At 45.3% G+C, this 26,389-nt stretch overlaps 1 protein-coding gene across 3 annotated transcripts; it reads right to left on the reverse strand.

The window, feature by feature from the left end:
- Positions 1–879: 879 nt before the first annotated feature.
- Positions 880–18,039, reverse strand: GOLGA7 (golgin A7). Of its 3 annotated transcripts, none has more exons than XM_055416639.2 (6): positions 17,896–18,039; positions 17,446–17,578; positions 12,224–12,376; positions 5,932–6,033; positions 4,647–4,709; positions 880–2,270 (listed from the first exon to the last, which is right to left on the reverse strand). In XM_055416639.2, the coding sequence occupies exons 2-5, from the start codon at positions 17,554–17,556 to the stop codon at positions 4,662–4,664; spliced, it is 414 nt and encodes a 137-aa protein (XP_055272614.1). In that variant the 5' UTR covers positions 17,557–17,578; positions 17,896–18,039; the 3' UTR covers positions 880–2,270; positions 4,647–4,661. The 3 variants fall into 3 exon arrangements, with proteins under 3 accessions (XP_055272614.1, XP_055272613.1, XP_055272615.1); XM_055416638.2 differs by lacking the exon at positions 17,896–18,039 and adding an exon at positions 17,794–17,894; XM_055416640.2 differs by lacking the exon at positions 17,896–18,039 and adding an exon at positions 17,794–17,894 and having other exon boundaries at positions 4,647–4,714.
- Positions 18,040–26,389: the final 8,350 nt, after the last annotated feature.

Genomic DNA, 26,389 nt, shown 5'->3' on the forward strand with positions numbered 1-26,389 from the left:
CCAGGGATCGAACCCAGGTCTCCCTCATTGCAGGCGGATTCTTTACTGTATGAGCCACTAGGGAAGCCCAAGAAAACTGGAGTGGATTCTATACCAGCTGATCTACCAGGGAAGCCTCAGGGACTTTATGAGTCACTATTAAGCCAAACGCCTTACTAATCAAGATGTAGTAAAGTTAACTGTTAATGACCTGTCCGCTCACATCTCGTGCATTTATGTACAAGGACACGAGTGCTAAGTACAGTGTATGTAGCAGTGTTGTGGAATGCTGGGTCAGGGATGGATGCAAGGGGAGAGAAACCAGCCCTGCTCTCAGGGAACCGAGGGGCTGGGTGGGGTGGCAAGGGGAAGGCGAGGTAAGCATGAAGATCAAACATGGTATGAAGACTCCAACTTCCTTTATGAGACTGAAACAAGCATCAAAGCCTGTGCCACTTGACAGGTGTTGACTTATCTAGGAACCAAGGCCAAGTGGAATATGGAAGGAATTTAAGTTGGAATATGGACTCTATTTTATAAGCTGTTACTCTTTGCAAATGCACTTCATAAAAAAAAAAAAGACATCGGATGATCTAAGATTGTCACGATACTGTGATACTTTTCCTCTAATGAAACATTCCAATCTTTTATTTAATTGAATATATTTTGACTATTGGGGACTATTTCTTGGTTTGGAGCCCTGTCACTAACATATCTTCATTTAAGAGATAAAGCATGTAAAAAACTGCTTAGTGTGACAAACTGTATAAATGTCAGATGTTTGTTTAAAAATACTAAGCTGCACTGAACCAGCGGCTCTCGTAGTATTGTCTATCTGCCAAATTTAATACCGTATCATTTACACTTTACCAAATCACACCAAATATGACACAGAGACAATTTGTTTAAGAAAAGTTTTACTAATGTGTTAATATTTCAGCAAAGTTATTGCAACGGGTTGAAAAGGCAGACAGACACACTATTATAGGCTATTATAAAGTAACAAGTTACACAATTAAAATATTACATAGAACTATGGGATTTACTGAATAACTAACAGACTCATAAAAGAAATTAAATCTGAAAGGTTAAATCCAGTATTAGCACCTACAACATCTCTGAAAGTAAAACTTTTAACTGTTTCATTCTCTCCTAATACATGTCTTATCCTTCTCCCAAAAACAGTGTTCTCAAACCCTGAAGGTGAAGGGTATGGGAAGTCCCAATGCTAAGAACATACAGCCAAAAACAGAACTCCAAACAGTGACTCAGGACTTGACAGTTTTAGCTGGGAATCACTTATCTTACTGAACCTGAACCAGTCATACACGTTTCTGTGCATGGAATACTGTGTGTGATAAAGTCTATGAGTCATAAGGACTGCCAGTAGGGAGAGTTAAAAATTAGCAATATACAGTATTATTCCTATCAAATTTTTCTTTCTCTTAAGTTACATTTATAACAAAACTAGAATTAAAATATTTATTACACTTGCTCATTACACATTCAGGGACACAGCAGGGACATTTGAGTTTGATGGTTTAGCATCCACTTTATTGTGCTTACTTGTTTTTATAAGGAACAAGCGACACATACCACATCTTCCCAATGTTCAAGGTGATGCAGTAATAACAGAATTCTAAAAAAAAAAAACCAAACCTGGAGAATGCATTAAATACTGCTTTAATTAGGAAATTGCTATAATAAAACAAGTAAAATAATACATTATTTTTCCAATGAGCTTCGGTTTGGGAAATTAAAGAGCAGAACTAGATCTTTAAGCTTTGAGTCACAGCAAAACTGGTAGTTCTCTGAAATCTGGGAGATGCGTTAGCAAAACCAGACACAGCCCACCCTTCACCAAAATCCTGGAGAAAAGCATTTCATGAATCTGGGGGGGAAGTCAGACTGAACACTGGCTAGGATATGACTTGCTGAAGCCCCAGGAATGAGACCCACTGGTACTGGCGCCAAGTGGGAAAGAAACTTGTGTTGGGCTGACCAACTGCATATTTTTTTAATGGCTTTGAATGAAAAAAGTGAAATGCTTCACTGCATTTTCTCAGAAACTGATCGAAAGATTGCAGAGTCCTACACGATCTGGAGACACAAAGTGGATGCTGGGCGACTAGAGGCCACTCCAGGCGCGGAAGTTCAGAAAGTCAGTCCGTGGAGTGAATGGCACCATGGCTCTGGCAGCAGATACGAAGGAATGATGCTCTGGAGAGGAGGTAGGGGGACACTCTGCGGTCGGCCGGTGGACAGGTGAGGGTCCCAGCTGGAGGTGGGATCTGCAGTTAGAGGGAGAAGCAGAGGTTTAGAAAGGGACGCCGACTGACCTCCCAAGAGCAGCTGGTGTGACCTCCCCACGTGTGGGCTACACTCCATTAACCCAGGCTCCGGCTACTGAGATGCCCGGATCTGTCTCATCCGCCGAAGGGGGTCCATGGCTGGAGGGCCCAGAGATCTAAGACTGTAAGTTTGCATCTCTGACCAACCACCTCTCGAGAGGCAGCACAGCACAGGGGTGCGCGGCCAATCCAAGTGTGGCTGCCTCCTGCCGACCTGCCGGTTTGGGGCCCTGGACAAGTTACTGAAATTCTCCAGGCCTCAGTCCCCTCATCTGAAACACAGGGACGCCACCACGGGCCTCAGAGGGTGTTGTGAATGATGTGGGCACACAGGAGGCGCCCACAGGCACTGGGTGTTTTTACTGTCACTTATTTATCGTGATAGATTAGTGCTACATTCTGTTTTCTTAAGTAAAGAAGACAATCTTAATCCTAAGAGAGAAAACAACCATCAGTTTGTTGAATAATAAAGGTATCGAAAAAATTCAAACTTTTTTAAAAGGAGCAAGATATAACGCTCTTTTTTAAAATATAAAGGCCACCTCCATGATTTGTGTGCTCTTAAGTCATTAATTTTAATTCCCATATAATGCTTCAAGCTGCAGACACCAGGTACGCTTAAGAAAAATGATAGAACTGAATTCATTATTTTTAGAGTTTTCCCCTCTCCTCTAAGACCACACAGGATCCCGGGTCTGAGGAACACACAGCTCTGAAAACTAAATTACACTGAACGAAAATATTTGCATTCATGTACCACAAGTTCCTAATGTAAATCTCATTTCAAAATTTCACTGTTGTTAAATATTGATAGATTCGTCTCTGGTGTGCAATTGCTCCAAATCCCGCACCACCTCAGAAAAACAGTGTATTAAAGCAATAAGAGCTGCAAAGTGAGTCATGCCAAATGGGTTGTGCCAAGGCAGCGCAGCTGCAACTGATCAAACAAGCGGATCGCAGCGCCCGTCACAAACACCACACGTAGGGCTCCTGGCTGCTCGTCTGAGAAATACGTTTGCAAACCGCACGTGATAAAGTGTGTGAACAGGTAACACCAAGTGGTCCAAAACAAAGCCTCAGTAAAGAACAAAACACGTGGCAGAGGGTGTCATTGTTTAGATCTGTGGCTTTTAAGAACTCGGGGGACACGTTCCCTAGCGCTCAGAGAAGGCAGCTACGTATTGATAGCATTCAACAAACGGTACAGTAGGGCAGACAAGATGTTATTTTTAAAAGGTACTGGGAAAGAAATGAAGGGGGAAAGCACTTAGAATAATGTGATGGACTCTCTTCCTTCCCCACGCCTCTGCTGCTGCATGTACTTATAGGAAGTAGGGTGAAAAGACAAGGCTTTATGGTCAATCAGACTCGGGTTCGTAACCCGGGACTCATTAGCTGGGTGAGCTGGAGATCATCATTTATCTCTTCCTATCTTGGTCTGCTTATCTGTGAAGCGGGAAATAATGGCAGGATTCTTGTGGGAACTGGAAACGCCGTCTGTGTAACACCTAGCGCACAGCCTTCCCCCAGAACGGAGGCGAATATCCTGACTGTTGCCCTGGAGGGGGCGGCTGTCTGCTCTGGTCGGGTCTGTGTCTGAGCGGCCTCCCGGGAGTCAGGGACAGCCGCCTGCGGGCGCGCTCAGGAAAGCCCGCGGCGGGACACTGCCGGGAGGCGGCGCGCAGGGCGGAAACCAGCAATGTTTTTGGTCACTTAGAAGGGACGGTGGCTTCTAGGTGATTCTTCCTCCACATTCCCACCAGCAGTCATCAATTTGTTGCTCAGTTGTTCAACGTCATTATAGGGGTACGTGATAACATGAACATTCTAAAGAGAATGAACATTTATGGTTCTACCCACTAGAGGTAAGGTTTCTTCTAAAGGGCTATGAAGCCACTTAAATACATGAAATATTTAGAATCTCCCAACTCTGAAACGTTTCTTTGGTTATTAAAGCCATTTGTCATAGCTTTAATGACAGTGAAATCTGTCAGGGAAAAAAATGTCAGGGAAATCTCTGAACTGATTTTTATGTGTAAGACCCATCTATCAACATGTCCACGATAGTTTTGAAATATTAAAATAAGACACCCCCCCCCCCAAAACAAAGTAATAACAAAAACAGTCTGAAAACAACAAAGGAGGAAGAAAAATCAGGATTAAACTACCACCTGGGTTAACAGAATTTGGGTTAATGGCACATTTTAAATCAAGTCAGTACAAAGAGTATGCCAGTATTTATGATGCAGGCAAGAAAATTGACACATCCTACAAAATTACAAAAATGGCACATAAATCACACAATTTCATATTTACCTTTAATTCTATGGTTTATCTTCCACTGCTCATGCCTCTGTCTTCATAAATGGTAATTTCAATCTAAACAGCATGGCTGTTAAGGAAACACACCAGAGAACAGAACACAGAGGAAGGGACTACGGAGAGAAGATGGGTATGATCTGTGTGGACTCGTCTTTACTTACTTTAAAAAAATTTTTTTTTGGCTGCACCTTGCAGCATGCGGGACACCTTAGTTCCCTTCATGAGACTGAACCTGCACTCACCAACTGGAAGCTCGGAGTCTTAACTGTTGGACCACTAGGGAAGTCCCCCTTGTCTTTACTTATTTTTAAATTACCATTTAAATAATTTTAAATTATTATTTAAGTAATTAAAATAATTATTATTTGCTTTACTTGTTTCAAAATATTAAAAATTTCTCCTGTTTAAGTTAAACAGGGTGTTTTCCACACCTTGCTGAAAAATTTTAGAAATGTAACTGCTTGTGGTATACCACCGAGTTCCTCTCTAAACATTATTTTTTAAAAGAAGAAAAGAATCTGAAAGAGGATACTTTATTGCAGAACTAAGGGGGGCTCTTAATTGAGCATCCATAGTGAGATAATGACGTCAGGGGTGCAAAACACCTTGAAATTGTATGCAAATTTTTTCTTGGGAGAGAGCTCATGATCTCTAAAAGTTTAAGAAACACTGATACAAGTATAATAAAGCCATTGAAATTATTATCAGCCGGAAGGCCTGGGATTATCTGACCTAGGTTTTAAAAAAATTTTTATTTTACCCAGTTATTTATTTCACTCGTGATCAAGCTAAATTATTTTTTTCCCCGCAATTTTATTTACCAAATTACCAAAATAAACTTCGTGATTTTCAAAGTCAACTGCCTCTAAAACATGCACAGTTATGTCAAAGGTAATGAAATGATACATCTGGCAGCTGTAACTGATTTCAACCAGTCAGATGAACCCACAGAGCTGCGATTTATTTGGACAATGAGCTCTCCGCGCAGAGTTCATGCATTTCAAAGGGGCCTTGGGTGCAGCCTCTGCAGCTGAGATGCATGACTCACCCCACCCCCATTATTACTACAAGATGCTGCACAGCCACCGGGACCACGGCAGCCCCAACACTAAAGGCTCCAGAGACCTGCAGGACGCACGGGGAGGAGTCGTGCTGCAGGGAGCGTGTGCCTTCCAGCAGCAGAGCCCGGGGCAGGTTCCGGACAGAGGGAAATCCTCTCTGGCCAGGGCAGACAGGGCCGTCAAATATTTAGACCTTATGATCTGGACTGAAAAGATACAACTCGCAGTCCTCTCTCGATGGGATCTGTCAGGAGGAGGCCTTGGGGGGCGTAGATCTTCTCGTTCTGCTCTTGAATGTATTTGGAGACTTTCTTCAGGACCTGACCAAACATAAACAACACGGCTCTCTTACCAACTTCATCAGATTTTGAGTATTCAGCTGAACTTCAAAATATTCAGGCAGTGGAATTAGTTTTCAAAGCAAGAAACAGGTGTTCACGTGGAGGGACAACCCTGACTCCACGGCTCATACCCTGGGTCCCAAACAACACCCCCCACCGCCCCCCAGTCTTCAGCACGTCCCTACAGCCTAAGTCCAAACAGAGATGCAGCCAGATGGCGGCACGAGAGCCACGCCCCTTCCCTCCGTCCTGGATACAGAGAAATCTGGAGGTGACCGTACACACACACGTTACTCAGGAAATGTGCGACATGTGACCTCCTCTAATATCAGGGACAGCTTCTGGCTTTCTCCTGGACACTTAAGAGATGCTTCTCAGGACTTCTCTGCAGTCCAGTGGTCACGACCTGGCGCTTTCACTGCTGAGGGCCCATCTGAATGCCTGATCGGGGAACTAAGCCTACAAACTTTAAGGCATGCCTCCCCCACCCCCCCCAAAAAATAAAGAACTGCTTTCTCCGCTGTACATGTTCATCAATTTAAAGCCATAATACAAAGCGGGGCTATAACAAAGGGAGTCCAGTGCATTTAAAACTGAAAAATCTGTTTTCTTCATCAGGCACACTTGTGCTGGCTGCCATGGAGGTCTGGTGACCAGTGCCTGGCCTGCATGGGAGGCTGCTCTGCAGCCTGCTCTTGTATCCTGGATGGGAACCTCAATTTATAAGTTTAGTATTAAGGTTGTAAACGTCAAAGCAAATGTAGACAAAAACCAGATAGGATAGAAAGGAACTTCTGGAAATTGCCAAATCTTAAGCTTTAATAAGGGCAATTCTGAAACAGATAACCTAGAAGAAAATAAATCTTTATAGTGATACACAAAATCAAAGAGTCACATGGTTTATTTCAGATTCAAGGTCATTATAATCCTTTGCTGGCTCTAATCTTCAAAGAGGCTTTGATCCAATTCTTTAATTATTGTATGTTTCCTTAAATTCACACTACCAGAATATGATAAAGTCACAGATAAATGTGATCACAGCATAAAGGGAAAAAAAGAACTGTATGAAAATAAAGCTGGAAATGAAGAAATCTGATTTAAGTGTGAGTCTATAATGTACCAGAACAAACCAACATATTAGAATGATAAAATGTAGCTGCTTTGGCATAAACTGATTTAGAATTTAAAACTCTACGCTGCTTGTATAATGGATTTTCTCACTGAAGGACAATAAACAGTCTATTCAGGTTATATCTCTGGGGAATAATACAATCTCATGTTTTATGTTTTTTTAAAAAGAACATGATATTATTAAAAGAGCCATCTGCAGGGTTATGAAGTAATGTAAGAATGCTATTTCTAAAGAAAAGATTTTTTCACCTAATTACCTAAAGTACATATGTCATTCTCCTATTTTCAACTGTCAAAGAATTTGAGCAGTACCTGGTCTTTATGAGCAAAAAAAAAACAAAAAAAAAACACCTCAGTCACTCTCTTTCCACCAGCATTTGTCAATCATGCTGCTGCTAAGTCACTTCAGTTGTGTCTGACTCTTTGTGACCCCATAGACGGCAGCACACCAGGCTCGCCTGTCCCTGGGATTCTCCAGGCAAGAACACTGTAAATCATGCCAAAAAGAGGGGAAGCAAGTCACCCATGATGGTGCCCAACTCAGGATTCTCCCTCTTCTCTCCAATTTCCTTCTGCTCACCTGTAAGAGCTGGAAACTGGAGAGCCAGGCTCCCTCACCCCGTCCATTTACGCTGGGCGGACACTGAGAAACCAGCCTGCATGGCTGGTGTCAAAGAAAGGATTCCTTCACATAGCTCTCCTCCCCCCGAGTACAGGTTATTAGCAAAGACACAGCCACCCTTTATACGAGTCAAATGGAACTCTGTCGTTCAAGGCTTTTCTTTAAACTTTGATGACACTCACGGACACTTGGGTCTCAGTTCAGAAAGAAGACAGTTTTCCTCGGGTACCAGCTACAAATCCTCCTACAGCGCTGTGGTGAGGGCAGCACCATGCTAACCCAGATGTGTTGTTAGCAACAGATAACTCACGGACGTGAGTCAACTCATACCTCACTCCTGACAGGACCAAGCACCGTTCTCACCCTCAAGGAACTTTGTGTTGACATTTTATTCATACTTCACTATTTTTAGTAAATCGTTGTTAAAACAAACTATAATACCAAACAAAATTATCTCTGTTATCCTCAAACCCGCAATAAAAACCTCAGTTTGTATAGTATTTACAAAGCTAAACACTCAGACCTCAGGAAAGGCTATTGTCCTCTTTGAGAATAAGCCTCTCAAAGCCCTCGAGGAAAGATAACCAAAGTGGGGTTGAGTGACAGGCCCAAGGGCTTAGAGTTTCCAGAAAGATCTGAGTTCCTCTGACTGTGCTCTTTTCAGATCACAGCCCTTGGGCAGCAGGGACGTCTCTGGTGGACGAACACAGCAACTGCTCCTGAAAGAAGAACGTTCCACAGGCCTGTTTGTTCCCTGATTATAATGGGCAGCAATGGAGAGGAATAACACTGAAGGCTTTATCTTCATTGTAAATCAATAAATAGCACATTATAGAAAAAAAAAAGCATGATTGTTCCAGTGGGTTTTAACAGGCCTATTTACAATCTCAAAAAACTTAACCCACGTGACCGAGTGTAAGTGTCATTATACTCGGCTTACTGTTTGCAGATTGGAAGTTTTAGTGTTTAAAACAATAAAGACTGAATGACTCAATTTTGTCCCTTCATAAAATATAAAATAATAGCACAGGAATTCCTAAGGGGAAAACTGGAGGGAAGGAGTGGCTGAGTGCTCTAACAGTTTTATCATCTGATCAAAAATACAAATACACATTTACAATGTTTTCTTTTAAAAGTACACGGAGATTATATCTTTATGATGACCATTCCAGTTATGTACTTTGCGTGATCTAGTTAATTCATGTCCAAATTTCTTATATAAAATCACATATTTATAAAATGTGCCATAAATTTGGGTTTCTTGACTAATTTTATTGGGTCTTTATTTGTTTTATAATACTTACTCTGTAAAAGAGACCTTAATTAGACTTGTAAAGTAATACCTTATATGTTCCTTATGAACTCAAGTCCATTATTTTCTGATGTTGAGAAGTGCCTTCCAAAATTAATAATCAAAATAATCAAATAACAATCAAAAAATATTTTAATTAAGAGTTGCTAAATGTTTTAGTAAAGAAACTAGCAGCTGCTAAAAAAAGATTACTTATACACTTGAGGTAAAAAAAAAAAACACACCTGTACATATAAGTGCACACGTATCTGATTAAAACATATATATACACACACACTAACTTGATTTTTAAGTCTATCTTAAGAAAACTTTATTTAGCACTTGCCATATGTAAGGCAATGTATTAATTCAAAGCTCCATTATATTTCTTTTTTGGATTTACCTTTTTTTTTTTTTAAACAACGTTGTGTTAATCACTGCTATACAGCAAAGTGATTCAGTTACACGTGTACCCACGTTCTCTTTCATATTCTGTGCCAGGATGGTTTCTCTCCTAGGTCTCCTCATCTGCATCTGCTAACACCCACCCCCACTCCTTGGTAACCACCAGTCTAAGACCCACTTACAACTGAGAACTCAGATTTGGAGAGATGAACCTGTCCATGACTCATAACTAGGAAATGACCTGGCTGGCACCCAATGATCAGTTTCTTTTTATAACTGATGCCAGAGGCAGGTATCTGTATCTATTTTAGCAAAGGCACATGAAAAGATAAGTTAATTAAAATTTCATCAACAAATTTAAAAACTACAGTGAAGTAACAATTCAAGCATGTAATATTCCATGAAGCGTGAATAAAACACTCTGGAGGGCGGATTTCTGCCTTAAATCGTCAATACTACACATCTTCGACGGCCACGCGGCCTGAGTGTCCTACCTGCAGGGGCCCCACCAGCCCCACCCATCTGCTCCCGTGGTCAGTGGCTCCCCAGCGCACCTGGTTCCTCCTCCACCCCCTCATCCCCTGACTCTGCTTGCCTCCTGCCGTCCCTGCCGCTCCCTCCCCGCCTGGGCTCTCCTCCTCTCCTGCCTGGACTTCTAGGAAGCGTCTTACTTGCACTTTTATACCTTTCTTCCCCAGAGCCAAGAAATCTGTTGGAAATGAAAATTGGATCCTGCCACCCTCCTGCTTGAAAAGCTTCAGTGATCCTTCCCTGCACGGAAATAAAACCTAAGCCTCTCCATGGAGCACACGCTCTACGGCCGGACGCAGGCCCCCTCACCTCTCCCCCCTCACCTCTCCCGTCACCTCTGCCCTCCCCTCCTCCGCAGGGGGACCCAGGCTCTGCGCGTCCACCTCCGTCCTCCTGTAAGGCCCCAGGCTCCCCATCCTTCACGTGGCAGCTGAGTGTTAGCACCCCAGAGGCCCTTTCTGACCACCCCATCTAAATCCGTCTCTCCAGTTACGTTCTATCCTAGGGAAGCTTGGTTTTTACTAAGGCATTTATCACAACTTATAATTCTGTGGGTTTTGTTTCCTTAGGATCAGTTTTTACCAGATTATAAACTCCACAAAGTCCGTAACCACGTCTGTCCATTCAGTTATATCCTCTGCACAGTGCTTAGCACATAGTAGGTGTTCAATAAACATTAGTCGAATGGATCCCATGTCCCTTCACTCAGCAAATGTATCACTAAAGAGAAGCTGCTAAGACAAAACAGACTGACAGCGGATACGGATCCTGTGTGACTTCTGGCGTGGAGCGTGAAGCAGGAAGGAAAGTGTGTGGCGTGAAGAAGGACGTGAGCTGCCTGTGCGGCTGAACGTTCACCAGGGGATTCACATCAGTGAGCTGCCTGTGCGGCTGAACGTTCACCAGGGGATTCACATCAGTGAGCTGCCTGTGCGGCTGAACGTTCACCAGGGGATTCACATCAGTGAGCTGCCTGTGCGGCTGAACGTTCACCAGGGGATTCACATCAGGATGGTAAGGAAGAACACAGCGGCACGTTCAGCCAACGGCTCAAAATACTGGACTGCACCTGTGTCTGCTCTCCACCACATGGAGTGCAAGACAGCCACGGGGAGACTTCGGCCGGGGGGGTGTGATACTAAGCTCCTTAGAGCCTTCCCTTTCTAAACATGGCCAGAGCCGAATGATCCTCTAGGGGTCTACTGTGATTAATGTACATCCATTCATTTAACACACAACGAGTGCCTCCTACGCCCAAGGCCTCATGCTCGGCATCAAGAGGGATACACTGTCCTTGATTTCAAGAAAAACACGTACTTGATGGGCAAGTAAGACAGGAATATAAATGCTACATTCCTCAGCAGAGAGTGCTTAAGTACCAGAAAACAGATTCCAGTAAAGTGCTGTGGGGACAGAGAGGAGAGAAGGAATCCAATTAGAAGAGAGGCTGAAAAGGCAAATGAAAGGGGGACTGAGGCCATTTGGACATGGGAGGGCATTTCAGGTGGAGGAAGCCTTCTCAGAGGGTGTACCTCTGAGAGATAAAGTGAGGGCGGGGAGACAGGGCTGGGAAAGGCAAGCTGGGGGAGGGCTTGAGAAGGCCCTCACGCTGCAGGAGAGGCACGGCTGTGTTTCACGACACAAAGCTGTTTGGAAACGGGAGAGAAAGGCAGGAAAGGGGCTCTGTGGCTGTGGTGCTGGTCTAGGAGAGACGTCACAGGGGCATAAATCAGGAGGTGGCAGAGAGCATCACAAAGTTAATGAATGGGAAACGTAAGACAGCTCTTCTGTCTGACTACTGATACAATTTCCCTCTTCTCGACCCCCACCTGAAGACGCTGGGCGAAAAAGACAGGGTGCCGCTGAACCAAGTGGGGAGTGTGAGGCTGGACTTTCAGACCCCTGAGTTGAGAAGCCAGCAGCTCTGGGTCCAGCAGACAGTTCAAGGGGAAGACAAGGATTCAGGTGGGAGGAGGAGTTGGAGGGTACAAGTCTGGGGAAATAAAATCTCGGCACTCTTCTGTGTGTCTGGTCGTAGGGGCAACAATAAAATCTGAATTATTATTATTATAAAAGGCCCTTTAAATTTTATAGCAAGTGTCACCATGTAAACATAACCTGAAACAAACCCACCTTTTTTTTTTTTTTCAAATGATTGTAAGAGACTGGGAAAACACGGGCAGGCTTACCTTCTCATAGTGAGTTTCCATGCACAAGAAGATGGTGTATGCTGTTAGACAAGCCAGGCAGCCTTCCAGATACGACTGGCCCCCAAGCTTCTCGGCCTCGGCATAAAGGTTATTTAGGGTCCGAACTGTTTCTTCAAATTGCTGCCGATCAATCTGTACAGAGAAAAGAATTTTAAAAGAAGTTTTGGAGAAAAAAAAAAAGATGAACACGTCACTCCTGCTTGCGATCCCTAATTAGGTCACCGTCTTGTCAACATTTTTATCTGTCGGCAAACAAATTTTTAGGTGATTCAATCTGGATCTAAGTTGCTGAAACTGGTTAGTGTTTGTTTAGTTTCATCTTTCTTTTGGACACTGTGTTATGTCCAGGCTGAAAAGGGTGTCTCCCAATCCTCCGTGCTGAATCACAAGTAACTTAAATAACACAGTCCTTCCGGCCCTCCATTCTCGCAGTCACGTTTACAGAGCTCGTGCCTTCCGGCGTCACTGCAGACAGGCAGGCCTTGGGGAAAGGTGAGGAAGACGCGGACTTGCCCTCACGGCATTTACAGTAGCAGACACACAACAGTGAAAACACAACACACAACAGTGAAAACACAACACACAACAGTGAAAACACAAGGAGCCAGCAGAACACTGTGACTGAGGTGTGCGTGGAGTACGTGGGGGGGCCTGTGGAGGCGCGGCATGCTCCCCTTACCTGGAAAGGGCAGGGCATCTTAAATCGTGGTCCTTAAATACCCGCATCGACTTAGGCCAAAAAGGGGAGTAAGGACACTGTCCGCAGATCGAAAGCGGCAAACTCTGTATGATTTCCCATCTCTTTTACAGTAACTGCTTGGTTACTAAGGGCTCACGCTGGACAAGGCAAAATCTCCCACTACCGCAGGGCTCTTCTCACCAAGGACGCCTGGGACCTTTTCCTAGCCAGTGACGCCATCACCCAACACGTGTACTAACACGACTGTCGTGTCTCCTTTTCTCTCATCACCTGCTTTCACTTTCTTCTTCCAGTATCCCTTTCCTTCCTTCTTTTAACAGTACTCTGTCAATTTCAAATCTCCATGGGAATTTCAAGGCTCAGGGTAGAGCATTTCAGCTAATTCTATCTTTCTGAGTAGGTAACAAAGCCCAAGTTATCTGTCCTTATCCTCAGCCTGCTCTCACACAATGTTCCTCTGGTTCCTAAAAAGAATCACCACTTACATATTCTTTCCTTTATGAAGGCTTTACATAGAAACAGTCTCAGAAAGAAACGCCAAGAACCTTAACTTTGAGACAGAACATTTCCAAATTTCCAAAACATTTCCAAAATTATGCTCCAAGAACATAATTCTTTGTTAACAGATTATCAACCTTAAGCTATTAAAAAAACCTTTAGGTAAGAGGCAGCTGCCTTGTTCTTCATGTGGAAAATGGTGAAGATTCAATGAGCCAAAGGCATGAAAACCTTAAAGTGGTGGTGACTCAACCTGCCTTTTAAAAGGAGCTACTTCAAATTTCCCAGAACAGGAGTGTTTCTGATGGGGGCTGGATGAGTGGGGACAGAGCTGGGAGCCAGGGCTGCCACTTGAAGATGTGCTGTGTCACTAACGGTCACCTGGGCAACCTGTCACCATTCCCAGAACACAGACCTAGAGGAGAACTGCTCAGTGAACAAGTGTTGATGGTAAATTGTTATCTCCACCTTGTTCTGCCAAAGTTAATGTCTTCCGTTTGTTCATCAGTAAGACCATTAAAGTCCAAATAATTTCACACTCGCACTTGATTTATCTACAATGTTATGATGTGAAAAAGAAACTTCTCTGAATTATTTATGTTTCTTTGGATAGAATGATTAAAAACTAGGCGATCCAACCCAGAAACTTTTTCTTTTTTGCCACACCAGGTGGTCTGTGTTATCTCAGTTTCCCGACCAGGGACTGAACCTGTGTCCCCTGCCTTGGAAGCGCTGAGTCTTAACCAACAGACTGCCAGCAAGTCCCCAACCCAGAAACCTTTGATTTCTTTCCAATCTGGAAATTACAGATCCTACCAGAAACACTAATTCTTAAAAGTTATTCCACAACTGCAATGCTTTACAGGATGGAAGCAAATCATAAATCATTTAAAAAATTTTTTTTAAATCCAAAGTGAAGATTTAAAAAAAAAATAGTTCAATTAAAAAACAAAAAAGATGGGAGTTCCTTGGCAGTCCAGTGGCTAGGTTTTGGCACTTTCATTGCAGAGGGCCCCGGTTCAATCCCTGGTCAGGGAACTAAGATCCTGCATGCTGTGCAGCGTAGCCAAAAAAAAAATGGTTAAAAAAAAAAAGTCAAGAGTTTTTTTGGAAAGGTTTAAAAAAAACATGACAGGCAGCAGTAAAGGCGAGGACAAAACGAGGGGCTCTTCAGGGCAACCTCCACCTTGCTCTCACGCCCTGCAGGCTCTAGGAAGCACAGCTGTCAGTGCTCTCCTCAGGGTACCTGGACACCGGCACAGCAGCTATCCTGAGATCTGCAGGTTTGTCGAGCTAGAGCTGTGTGGACCAATAAACAGTGGAAGTCTGAATGGAAATGGGAGTCTGGCTCATCTCCCCAGAATTTTTGTTTCATGTTGAACTACCTGCCGAAAGCATCAGGCTGAAGCTTATCAAAGGTAACGAGTCAAAGGTAACTTCTACTGACCGGCTGTAGAGACATAGTTTTAAAGGGATGCAGGGAACAAATGCCTCAAATATAGCTCACTCACTTCTCTTTCTGCCCACACCAAGGGTTCCTAAAATGTCTGTATGCTGGCTAAAGTTAAGAATCGAGCTTTCCTTTAAAGAAATGTCCTGGCGACAAAACGTTTACACATCAAAGTATTACGTTCTCAGAGGCAGTGAGAAAGTAAACTTGTTAACACACAGAACTTGTTCTTACTCCCAAATTAAAGGGTACAAATGTGTTTGTGTTTAATGCTGTAAAGTCATACAAAACAGCTGTATGTTTATTTCTCCCTCTATGACGTTGCCAAGAACGACGTTCTCACAAAGGGAAACTCCGCCTCAGTGGCAGCGCAATCAGTACAATTTCTAGGTTAAGCAGCAGAGAAACAAAGAAACCTCTCAATTTTCCATCAAACAAAGCAAGGAAAATTTAAACCTGTAATTTAAATTTAATCTCAACACAGTCAAAAAAAAAAAAATCAAAGCTTTCCTAAACAGTTTCAAGTATAAGCTAGTGTTTTAACCCAAACATTTAAAAAGAAAACAAAAAAATATCAAGGGTAGCTCAGCTGATAATCTGTCTGTAATGCAGGAGATCTCAGTTCAATTCCTGGGTCGGGAAAATCCCCTGGAGAAGGGATAGGCTACCCACTCCAGTATTCTTGGGATTCCCTAGTGGCTCAGATGGTAAAGAATCTACCTGCAATGTGGGAGACCTGGGTTCGATCCCTGGGTTGGGAAGAGTTCCTGGAGAAGGAAATGGCAACCCACTCCAGTATTCTTGCCTGGAGAATCCCCATGGACAGAGGAGCCTGGCGGGCTATAGTCCATGGGGTCGCAAAGAGTCTGACTCGACTGAGTGACTAAGCTCTCACACACACAGTACTCAGAATCACAAGCAGTGCTGGGCTACATGAAGTCAGAGAAACGAAAGGACTCCAGAATTTGGAAAGAGCAACTTCCTATAGCCATCCGTGGAGTCCTGTAAGTGCACTGTTTCTGTATTCAGACTATAAAATGAAGGTTCTACCACACACAGAGTTGAAGGCTCATGTCTGATTCTGCATAAATAGACTTGGCTCAATTATGAGCTGGAAGTTTGACTTAAATCCTTTAAACAAAGCATCAAGTGACATCCAAATAAGTGTGGGGCAAAAGAGTTGTTTACATTCTGATCTGAAAGCACATAAACAGTATTAAGTAGAGTTTCCCTAAGAGACTTAAAAAGTGAAACATTTGATCTATTTCATATAAGTACTAAAAAAGCCTGTTAACTGTAAGGCTAAATTATTTAAAAAACCACATTCAGTAGCTCTAGTCAACAGGCAACTCAATTTCTATCTTCTCAAAGCACCACGGAGGTGTCCAGCTAGTGTCAGGCTGAGTTATCACATAACGTGGCGACAACAAACTGCAACAACTACAGGACAGTTCACAAACAACTAATTTACAAATCATCTTTATAACGTGTGCTGGGTCCTTAATTTGCATTTAAAGAAACATACTTAGGCCACTAACCTGCTGAGGGTTCTAAATCAAGCCAAAGCACACTGTCATTGATCGTTGTTGATTTTCCGACCTTGGCAATCAGGTAGAATGACCACAAGCTAATTTTAAATGACTGCTACACGTTGCTCCAGTACATACTCATCGACACCTACCTACTCCACGGCCAGCACTTCACAGCTCCACACCCATGCCCAATCACCCCTGACTCCCTCACCCTCTTGTCAAAGAGAAAAGAACCACAAAACCTGCTCCCATCTAACCAGAAGCTGACTTCTGAACAGGAAACAGGTTTACCTTACAAACCTCAAGACCAGTCTGTCTTTGGGTGTGTGAACACACCTAGGCACAAGAAAACACATACACAGTCTCACTTCGCTGTACCTTTACAGTAAGATCCAATGATCATTATTATTCTTTTTATTAAGTCTGAAGAAAGGAGAAACATCCCTTCCTGCGTGCAGGACCGCCCAAAGGACCCACATTCTGATGACAGTTCTGACCCATCAAAGTTGGCTCCCAGGGATAATCAGCATAAGGAACCAGTTGAGGGCTTCGTTCTGAGATTATTTCCCTGTCCAGTCCCATGCACCACTCTGTGTTTTTCAAGGTTCGGAGAAGGCCTGTCTGCGCTGCCCAGCACAGCACCAAATGTTAAACCAGCACAAGCGGCCGGATGCCCGTCACTCAAATGATGGTGATTTCCTTTGCGTGGTGAGGCTGGAGAATGCAGCTTACACAACACGTGGAGGTGGGTGGCCTGGAGGGTCAGGAATCAAGCGCCTCATCACTGGGGTCACTGAGCCGGCGTGGGGTGGGGAGGACCGCAGCGTACCGATTCCGGCCCTGGCCATCATCAGGTCATCCGGCCCGGCGGCTTGGCCTCATTCCTCCTGCTCCCGACACCGGGTCGTGCTTACTAGGCCCCTCCTGGCACAGCCTTGGCCCAGGCCCCTGCTGCGCCCGGCCCCTCCCAGACCCGCACCCCGCCGCCGCCCCGGCCGAGCGCAGGTGCGGGGTTGCGTACCCGGTTCTCCAGCTCCGCGGGGAACTTGGTCTGGAACTGGCAGCGGGTGCCACTGCTGTAGTCTCGCTGAATGAAGACCTTCCCGGACACAGGCGCCTGCTGCGGCCTCATGGCGAGGACAGGACGGGCCGCGCTGCGGGTTCGGGGGACACCAACCACGGTCATGCCCCCGGCCTGGACCCAGGACTCCGGCCCGCCAGCCCCGCAGACCCGCCCAGCGCCCAGAGCGGCCCAAGGCCTCCCGGCCCCACTCCCCTTCACCCATGCTGGCCCCACGGCCCTTCAGCTGCCTCCCCGGCCCAGGCCCCGCGCCCCCCCACAGCCCGGTTCGGCCCGGGAAACACGAACCCGCCTCCTCTGCCCTCCAGCTGCTGTCGCAACGCCTACGCCTCCACTTACGTCCTGCCGCAAAAGGCCCCCCCGTCCCCGCCCCTCTGCTCGAACACCTACCTCAAGTCTAGGGACCACCCTCTCCTCCGGCCGTAAAGCGATCCTGTCGAGGCTGCGCGCTACCGCGCGGGGACGCACTGTGGGCGGGGCCCGAGAGGACTCCGCCCCCCGCCCTGCCCGTAGGAGTCCGGCTGGAAGGAAAAGGCCGGGCGGGCCTGCGGGGCGGGGCCTAAGACCCGGGGGCGGAACTGCGGGCCTGGGAGGCGGGGCCTCAGGCTCCTCTGGGCCTGGCGGCGGGGTTGCAGGGCGGGGCCGGGGGCGGGGCTGCGGGCCCTGGGGGCGGGGCCGCAGGATCCGCTGGCCCTGGCGGCGGGGAGAACTTTGCAGACTGAGCTCACCAGAAGGTACTTGGCCTGTAGGCTGGGGATTTCTGCCCTGTGTCATTTCCCTGCTGTGTCATTTCCTCGTTCGTCGTGCGGGCAGAGTTTCTAATCACTGACTGAAAGGTTTTATTTTCGCTTTTGATTGGAACTCTCAAGTTTACATGTGAGAAACCACTCAACTGTACAAAACAAACCGCTCACACGCATCCCCTCCTCCAGCTTTCCTGGAGGTGTTGTCTTCTCTTTCCACCCCAAAGATTTTCATCTAGCACCCCAGCCTCTGCCCCTCAGGTGACCTGAGAGGCTTGTGTGGGCCCTTGGCGCCCTCCCCGAGCTCAGCATACCTTTGCAAGGCAGCCACAGAGGGCCCTGGTGTGCCTGGCTGATAACCTATTCCACCTTATCCTCTGTTTTGCCTTCCCAGGTTTCAGTTACCACCTCTCCCCACAGTCAGCTTCAGTCTGAAACGATGAAATGGAAGTTTCCAGAAAGAAACATTTCACGTTTTAAATTGTGTGCCTATTCTGAGTCAGTTCAGTCCAGTCGTTCAGTCCTGTCTGACTCTTTGCAACCCCATGGAATGCAGTGCGCCAGGCCTCCCTGTCCTTCACCAACTCCCGGAGTTTGCTTAAACTCATGTCCCTTGAGTTGGTGATGCCATCCAACCATCTCATCGTCTGTCATCCTCTTCTCTTCCCGCCTTCAATCTTTCCCAGCATCAGGGTCTTTTCAAATGAGTCAGTTCTTCGCATCAGGTGGCCAAAGTATTGAAGTTTCAGCTTCAGCAGCAGTCCTTCCAATGAATATTCAGGACTGATTCCCTTTAGGATGCACTGGTTGGATCTTCTTGCAGTCCAAGGGACTCTGAAGAGTCTTCTCCAACACCACAGTTCAAAAGCATCTATTCTTCAGTGTTCAGCTTTCTTTATAGTCCAGTTCTCACATTCGTACATGAATACTGGAAAAACCATAACTTTGACTCAGTTCAGTTCAGTTCAGTCGCTCAGTCGTGTCCAACTCTTTGCGACCCCATGAACTGCAGCACACCAGGCCTCCCTGTCCAACACCAACTCCTGGAGACCACCCAAACCCATGTCCATTGTTGGTGATGCCATCCAACCACCTCATCCTCTGCCGTCCCCTTCTCCTCCTGCCCTCAATCTTTCCCAGCATCAGGGTCTTTTCCGATGAGTCAGCTCTCCACATCAGATGGCCAAAGTATTGGAGTTTCAGCTTCAACATCAGTCCTTCCAATGAACACCCGGGACTAATCTCCTTTAGGATGGACTGGTAGGATCTCCTTGCAGTCCAAGGGACTCTCAAGGGTCTTCTCCAACACCACAGTTCAAAAGCCTATGATCTTGGTTTTCTGAATGTTGAGTTTTAAGCCAACTTTTTCCATTCTCTTCTTTCACTTTCATCAAGAGGCTCTTTAGTTCTTCTTTGTTTTCTGCCATAAGGGTGGTGTCATAAGCATATCTGAGGCTATTGATATTTCTCGTGGCAGTCTTGACTCCAACTTGTGCTTTGTGCAGTGGCATTTCTCATTATGTACTCTGCACAGAAGTTCAATAAGCAGGGTGACAATATACAGCCTTGATGTACTCCTTTCCTGATTTAGCATGATGAAATCTCTTGCTGGTGGCTCCATCTATTTAGGATTTCCCAATCATCCACCTCTACCGCTAACATCCAGTGACTGACAGAATTATGATCCAGGGTTACCTGAAACAGACGATCCTCTGACCTAGTGTCAGAAGGTAATACAGCCTAAGGCTATATATATCAGAGTGCCTACGTCATTCACCTCACTTCCTCCCCTCACATAGGCACTTTGTCATCTCGCATGATCACAAGAGAAGGGTGAAGACAATACAGTAAGATATTCTGAGAGAACAGATTCACATAATTTTCACTACAACATACTATCATTGTTCTATTATTATTAGTTGGGGCTTTGGTGGCTCAGACAGTAAAGAATCTGCCTGCAGTGCGGGAGACCCAGGTTTGATTCCTAGGTCAGGAAGATCCCCTAGAGAAGGGAATGGCAACCCACCCTAGTATTCTTGCCTGGAGAATTCCACAGACAGAGGAGACTAGTGGGCTTTGGGATCAGAAAGAGTTGGACCCGTGGACACAACTGAGAGTTGAACACTTTCACTTTCACTATCAGTAGTCATTGTTGTTCATCTCTTACTGAGCCTAATTTATAAACTAAACTTTATCACAGGTGTGTGTGTGTAGGAAAAGACAGTATATGCGGGGTCTGGTACCATCTCCAGTTTCGAATATCCACAGAGGGTCTTGGAATGGATCCCCTTGGGTAACTTGTTAGCATCACTCTCTGATACTGTCTAATATATATTTAAATATTTCTCCTATTGTATTTTAAAAACAGCTTTCAGTTCAGTTCAGTCGCTCAGTCGTGTCTTACTCTTTAAGATCCCATGGACTAGCACGCCAGGCCTCTCCCTGTCCATCACTAACTCCCAAAGTTTACTCAAACTCATGTCCATCCAGTCGGTGATGCCAGTCAACCATCTCATCCTCTGTTGTTCCCTTCTCCTCCCACCTTCAATCTTTTCCAGCATCAGGGTCTTTTCCAGTGAGTCAGTTCTTTGCATCAGGTGGCCTAATTATTGGAGTTTCAGCTTCAACATTAGTCCTTCCAATGAATATTCAGGCCTGATTTCCTTTAGGATGGACTGGTTGGATCTCCTTGCAGTCCAAGGGACTCTGAAGAGTCTTCTCCAATACCACAGTTCAAAAGCATCAATTCTTCGGTGCTCAGCTTTCTTTATGGTCTAGCTCTCACATCCATACATGACTACAGGAAAAACCATAGCTTTGACTAGACAGACCTTTGTTGGCAAAGTAATGTTTCTGCTTTTTAATATGTGTCTGCTGCTGCTAAGTCGCTTCAGTTGTGTCTGACTCTGTGCGACCCCATAGACAGCAGCCCACCAGGCTCCCCCGTCCCTGGGATTCTCCAGGCAAGAACACTGGAGTGGGTTGCCATTTCCTTCTCCATTAATATGCTGTCTAGGTTGGTCATAACTTTTCTTCCAAGTTCAGTTCAGTTCAGTTCAGTCACTCAGTCGTGTCCGACTCTCTGCGACCCCATGAATCACAGCACGCCAGGCCTCCCTGTCCATCACCAACTCCCGGACTTCACTCAAACTCATGTCCACAGAGTCGGTGATGCCATCCAGCCATCTCATTCTCTGTCGTCCCCTTCTCCTCCCACCCCCAATCCCTCCCAGCACCAGAGTCTTTTCCAGTGAGTCAACTCGTCGCATGAGGTGGCCAAAGTATTGCAGTTTCAGCTTTAGCATCAGTCCCTCCAATGAACACCCAGGATTGATCTCCTTTAGAATGGACTGGTTGGATCTCCTTGCAGTCCAAGGGACTCTCAAGAGTCTTCTCCAGCACCACAGTTCAAAAGCATCAATTCTTCAGTGATCAGCTTTCTTCACAGTCCAACTCTCACATCCATACATGACCAGGGGAAGAATAAATAGCATACAAGAAACTGGAGGTATTTAAAGCAGACAAATTAAAAAGTTCTAACATACCAACTGTGTATACAGCTGTTAAAACATCACCTTAATCAAGATAGAGAACATTCATTGCTTTCAAAAGGTTCCCAAAGTTCCTTTGTAATCCCTCCTTCCCACCCCTCCCCAGTCTCTTTCCCCAGGCAGTGATCTGGTCCCTTAGTTCAGCAGTCCCCAACCCCCTGTTAAGAACCAGGCTGCACAGCAGGAGGTGAGCTTCATCTGCTGCTCCCCATCACTGGCATTACTGCCTGAATCATCTGCCCCTACTCTAGTCCATGGAAAAATTGTCTTCCATGAAACCGGTCCCTAGTGCCAGAAAGGTTGGGGACCGCAGCCTCAGTTTGCATTTGCTTGAATTGCATATGACATCAATCCTACAGTGTGTACTTTTAGTCTGGCTTCTTTTGCATATGCTAATTATTCTGTAATTCACCTGTTGTGTTGTCAAGAATTCATTCCTCTTCGTTGCTGGATCACATTCCATTGTAAGGATACATTGTATGGATAGCGTGTTATTCATTCCTCTGTTGGTAGGCGTTTGAGTTGCTTCCTGTTTTTGTCTATTACATGTGAAGCTGCTGTTGGACATTCGCCTGCAAGTCTTTGTATAGATGCATGTTTTCATTTCTCTTGGGTAAATACCTTGGAGTAGAATATCTGGGTCGTGGATAAGTTTAACTTTTCAGGGAACTGCCAAACTGTTATCCAAAGTTGGTTGTATCATTTTACATCCCTGCCAGCAGTGGATGAGAGTTCCAGTTTCTCCACATCCTCACCAACACGTGGGTTGTGGTATCTCCTTGTGGTTATAACTTTAGTTTTTCTCTAATGATTCACGACTGAACTGAACTGAATGATTCTGAACATATTTTCATGTATTTTTTTGCCATCCATACATCTTTTTTTGATGATGTATCTGTTCAGATCTTTTGCCATTCTTTATTTGTGGCTGTTTTTTCTATTATTGAGTTTTGAGAGTTATTTATATATTTTAGAGAAAAGTCTTATATCAAACATACGGTTTGCAGTCATTTTTCCCGTATTCTGTGGCTTGCCTTTCTAGTCTTGTAACACATCCATGGGTTTAGGGGGAGAAGGCTGTGGACATCCTGCTGCTGCTGCTGCTAAGTCGCTTCAGTCGTGTCCGACTCTGTGCGACCCCATAGATGGCAGCCCACCAGGCTCCTCTGTCCATGTGATTTTCTAGGCGAGAGTACTGGAGTGGCTTGCCATTGCCTTCTCCCTGAGGAGGGCACTGTTCTGCCTGCCACTGGTATGGAGTCAAGTTCATTTTTTCCTTCCATGAGGTTATCTAATTGTTCTAGTACCATTCCGTGGAAGGGCTCTCCTTTCTCCACGGCATTGCCTTTGTGTTAAAAATAAGTTTTTTGCAAATATTGTATATTAACACATATATGTGGAATCTGGGGAAATGGTACCGATGAACCTGTATGCAGGGCAGGAATAGAGGGGCAGATGTAGAGAACAGACTTGTGGACACAGCGTGGGAAGGAGAGGGTGGGACGAATTGAGAGAGTAGCAGTGAAACATGTGCACTGCCGTATGTGAAATAGACAGCTAGTGGGAAGTTTCTATATGACACAGGGAGTCCAACCCAGTACTCGTTGACAACCTAGAGGGGCGGGATGAGGTGGAGGGTGGAGGAGAGGTTCAAGAGGGAGGGGACGTGTGTGTATTTATGGATGATTTGCGTGGTTGTATGGCAGAAGCCAATGCAACTTTGTAAAGCAGTTATCCTCCAATTAAAAACAAATCCGTTGTGTGTGTGCCTGTGTGGTACTGGATTTTGTATTCTGTTCCATCATCTGACCTTGTTGTACATTAAATGGCTATTAGTGTTTGTCTATGACATTAATGCTTCCTTACTGACTCAGTAAGATCTCTTGGGAGTTGCTTTCCTACACACTCAATATTTATAGTTGGGAACACCCTAAAACAGGGACAACAGTCTCCACCTTCAAACCTCAGTTTAGTGGAGTAAGCAAAGAAAACAGTTTTCATACATCGTGTAAAAGGGTAATATTTTTGGAACTATTTCTCAGTGAGCCTGCCTGAGGGAAAGCACAACTCAACTCTTGATGCTTGGAAAGAAGAATCTGGTTGAGAGAGGGATTAAAGGACAATAAGTCATACTGAATGTCTACCTCCCTCCACACACTCATGCGTCTGTATTGTTTCAGAAAGAGCCTGCTGGGGGAGGGTGGGAGGTGTGGGGGAGATGTCCAGGATGGCAGAGCAGGGCAGCTTACTCACTGCTTCTCAAGATTTAGACAGAAAGTTTTTTTCTCCCAGCATTAAACTGGCCACCTGAGAAAAGCAGGTGCTGCAAATGCTGGATAAGAGATGGCCAAGGCCGGTGGGCCAGAGTTGGTGTTCCAAGTCTCCTGTTTGGGTCTGCGCCTATGACTGGGGGAAAGTCCTCTGTGGAAATGCCCAGAGATCCAGGCACGTGGAAGAAGCCTGGGATGGGGTTGAAGAGGCTGTAAAGTATGAGGCCTTTGTCTGGGCAGGCAGTCTTCTACATTCCTGCCAGCGTGATGCTCCAAAGAACTGTGTGTGACCAGCCATATCTCAGCAATTAGCAGCGCAAGATGCCCAGAGATTAGGCAGGGCCAGCTAGAGGATGCCAGAGCAAGACCCCAGCTCTCCTTCCCCCAAGGTAGAGTGCTATGCAAACTCCTCTAGATCTTGGGTTTCCTCCAGGAGAAGGAGGAACTCATAGTTGACTACACTTAAAACCCACCCCAGGTGGGAAACATACTTGGAAGGGAAGCTTTCATGAATAGACAACTTTAAGGTTTCCCCCGCTCTTGCTACTAAGTCGGAATAAAGATAATAAAGAGAAAATAAACTTTCATTTCTTTAAGCCAGCTGTCACAGCCTCTAAATTTCACCTCTTACAGCCAGCACTGTAAAGTTATTACCAAAGGTGTAAAATCTGATCATCCTTGTGAATAAGTTAGCTGTGAGATTTGGGCTTTTTCCTACCCTTGTTTTTGGTACCAATGAAAGAAGGCTGAGCACTGAAGAACTGTTGCTTTCCAATTGTCGTGCTGCAGAAGACTCTTGAGAATCCCTTGGACTGCAAGGAGATCCAACCAGTCCATAAAGGAAATCAGTCCTGAATATTCATTGGAAGGACTGATGCTGAAGCTGAAAGTCCAATACTTTGGCCACCTGATGTGAAGAACTGACTCATTGGAAAAGACCCTGATGCTGGGAAAGATTGAAGGCGGGAGGAGAAGGGGACGACAGATGATGAGATGGTTGGATGGCATCACCGACTCAATGGACGTGAGTTTGAGCAAGCTCTGGGAGTTGGTGATAGACAGGGATGCCTGGTGTGCTGCAGTCCATGGGGTCTCAACGAGTTGGATACGACTTAGCAACTGAACAACAACATTGGAGTTGTATCCACGGGGGATTGTCTCTCCCTTGGATACCAAACTCCATGGATACTCAAGTCCCTTACATAAAATGGTGTGGTACAGCTGGCCCTCTGTGTCTGCAGGTACTGCAGGTTAGTGGGATCTGAGGATGCAGAATCCGGGAATATGGAGGGCCCACTGTATTTACTCAGATAAAAGTGTGACCGTGGAATTGCTCTTCTCCCGTTGAGACTGGTTAAGACTCAATTTATATACTTTTACCGAGGGGCTCCTAAGCTGTTTTTTGCCTTGATGCACCTGATGGGTGACAATCACATTGAAGAAACACTTCCATAGACATGCCTAGACAAAGACTGCGGGACAGAGAAAAATTTCCATTTCTATCCGTCTTCATTCTCCTCCTCCTTCCTTTACTTTTCCTCCTCCTTTCTTCCTTCTTTGGTCGCTTTACTACTGGTGGTAATGTTGTTGTTTAGTTGCTAAACTGTGTCTGACTGTTTGCCACCCCATAGACTGTAGCTGCCAGGCTCTTCTGTCCATGGGATTCTCCAGGGAAGAATACTGGAGTGGGTTGCCATTTCCTTCCCCAGGGGATCTTCCTGACCCAGGGATCAAAACCGTATCTCCTGCACTGCAGGCAGATTCTTTACTGCTGAGCCACCGGGAAAGCCCTGTTGGTAATGAGTGGTTTAGAATGATCCCAGCCTAGTCTCTACGTTCAGCATATTTTGGAATTCTGTAGCCTGGGTCAGGAAGATCCCTGAAGTGGGGAATGGCAACTTGCTCCAGAATTTTTGCCTGGAGAATTTCATTCACAGAGCCGTCTCTGGGGCCACAGTTTAAGGGGTTGCAAAGAGTCGGACATGATTGAGTGACTGAGCACAGCAGCAGCAGTACTAATACATATTCAGCTTGAGCTATCAAAGAAACCTATAGCCATGGCATGGAAATGCCCTTGAAAAATTATCTAGAGACTTTCCTGGCAGTCTAGTGATTAGGACTCAGCTGTTTCATGGCCAGTGGGCCTGGGTTCAATTCCTGGTTGAGAAACCAAGTTCCACAGGCTGCGAGCTATGGCAAAAAAAAAAAAAAGGAGGGAAAATGATCAAAACAATTCCCTTGCCTTGTGGCAGACACACCAATGATAGACTTCTAAGGACTTCAGGAAAAAGTTCACAAACTCTCACACAGTGACCTTTTA

This window comes from Moschus berezovskii, chromosome 26 (assembly GCF_049115385.1).
Source record: "Moschus berezovskii isolate FMDL1 chromosome 26, NW_MosBer_1.0, whole genome shotgun sequence".
Taxonomy (NCBI): Eukaryota; Metazoa; Chordata; class Mammalia; order Artiodactyla; family Moschidae; genus Moschus; species Moschus berezovskii.

Bases quoted from the DNA above. Each gene is read 5' to 3' on its own strand.
- GOLGA7 (XM_055416639.2), bottom strand. From the start codon at position 17,556: ATGAGGCCGCAGCAGGCGCCTGTGTCCGGGAAGGTCTTCATTCAGCGA. The intron at 6,034-12,223 runs GTAAGCCTGCCC...ATGTTTGGTCAG, and splicing joins TGGAAACTCACTATGAGAAG to GTCCTGAAGAAAGTCTCCAA. The intron at 4,710-5,931 runs GTATCTTTTCAG...CATGCTGTTTAG, and splicing joins TCGAGAGAGGACTGCGAGTT to ATTGAAATTACCATTTATGA.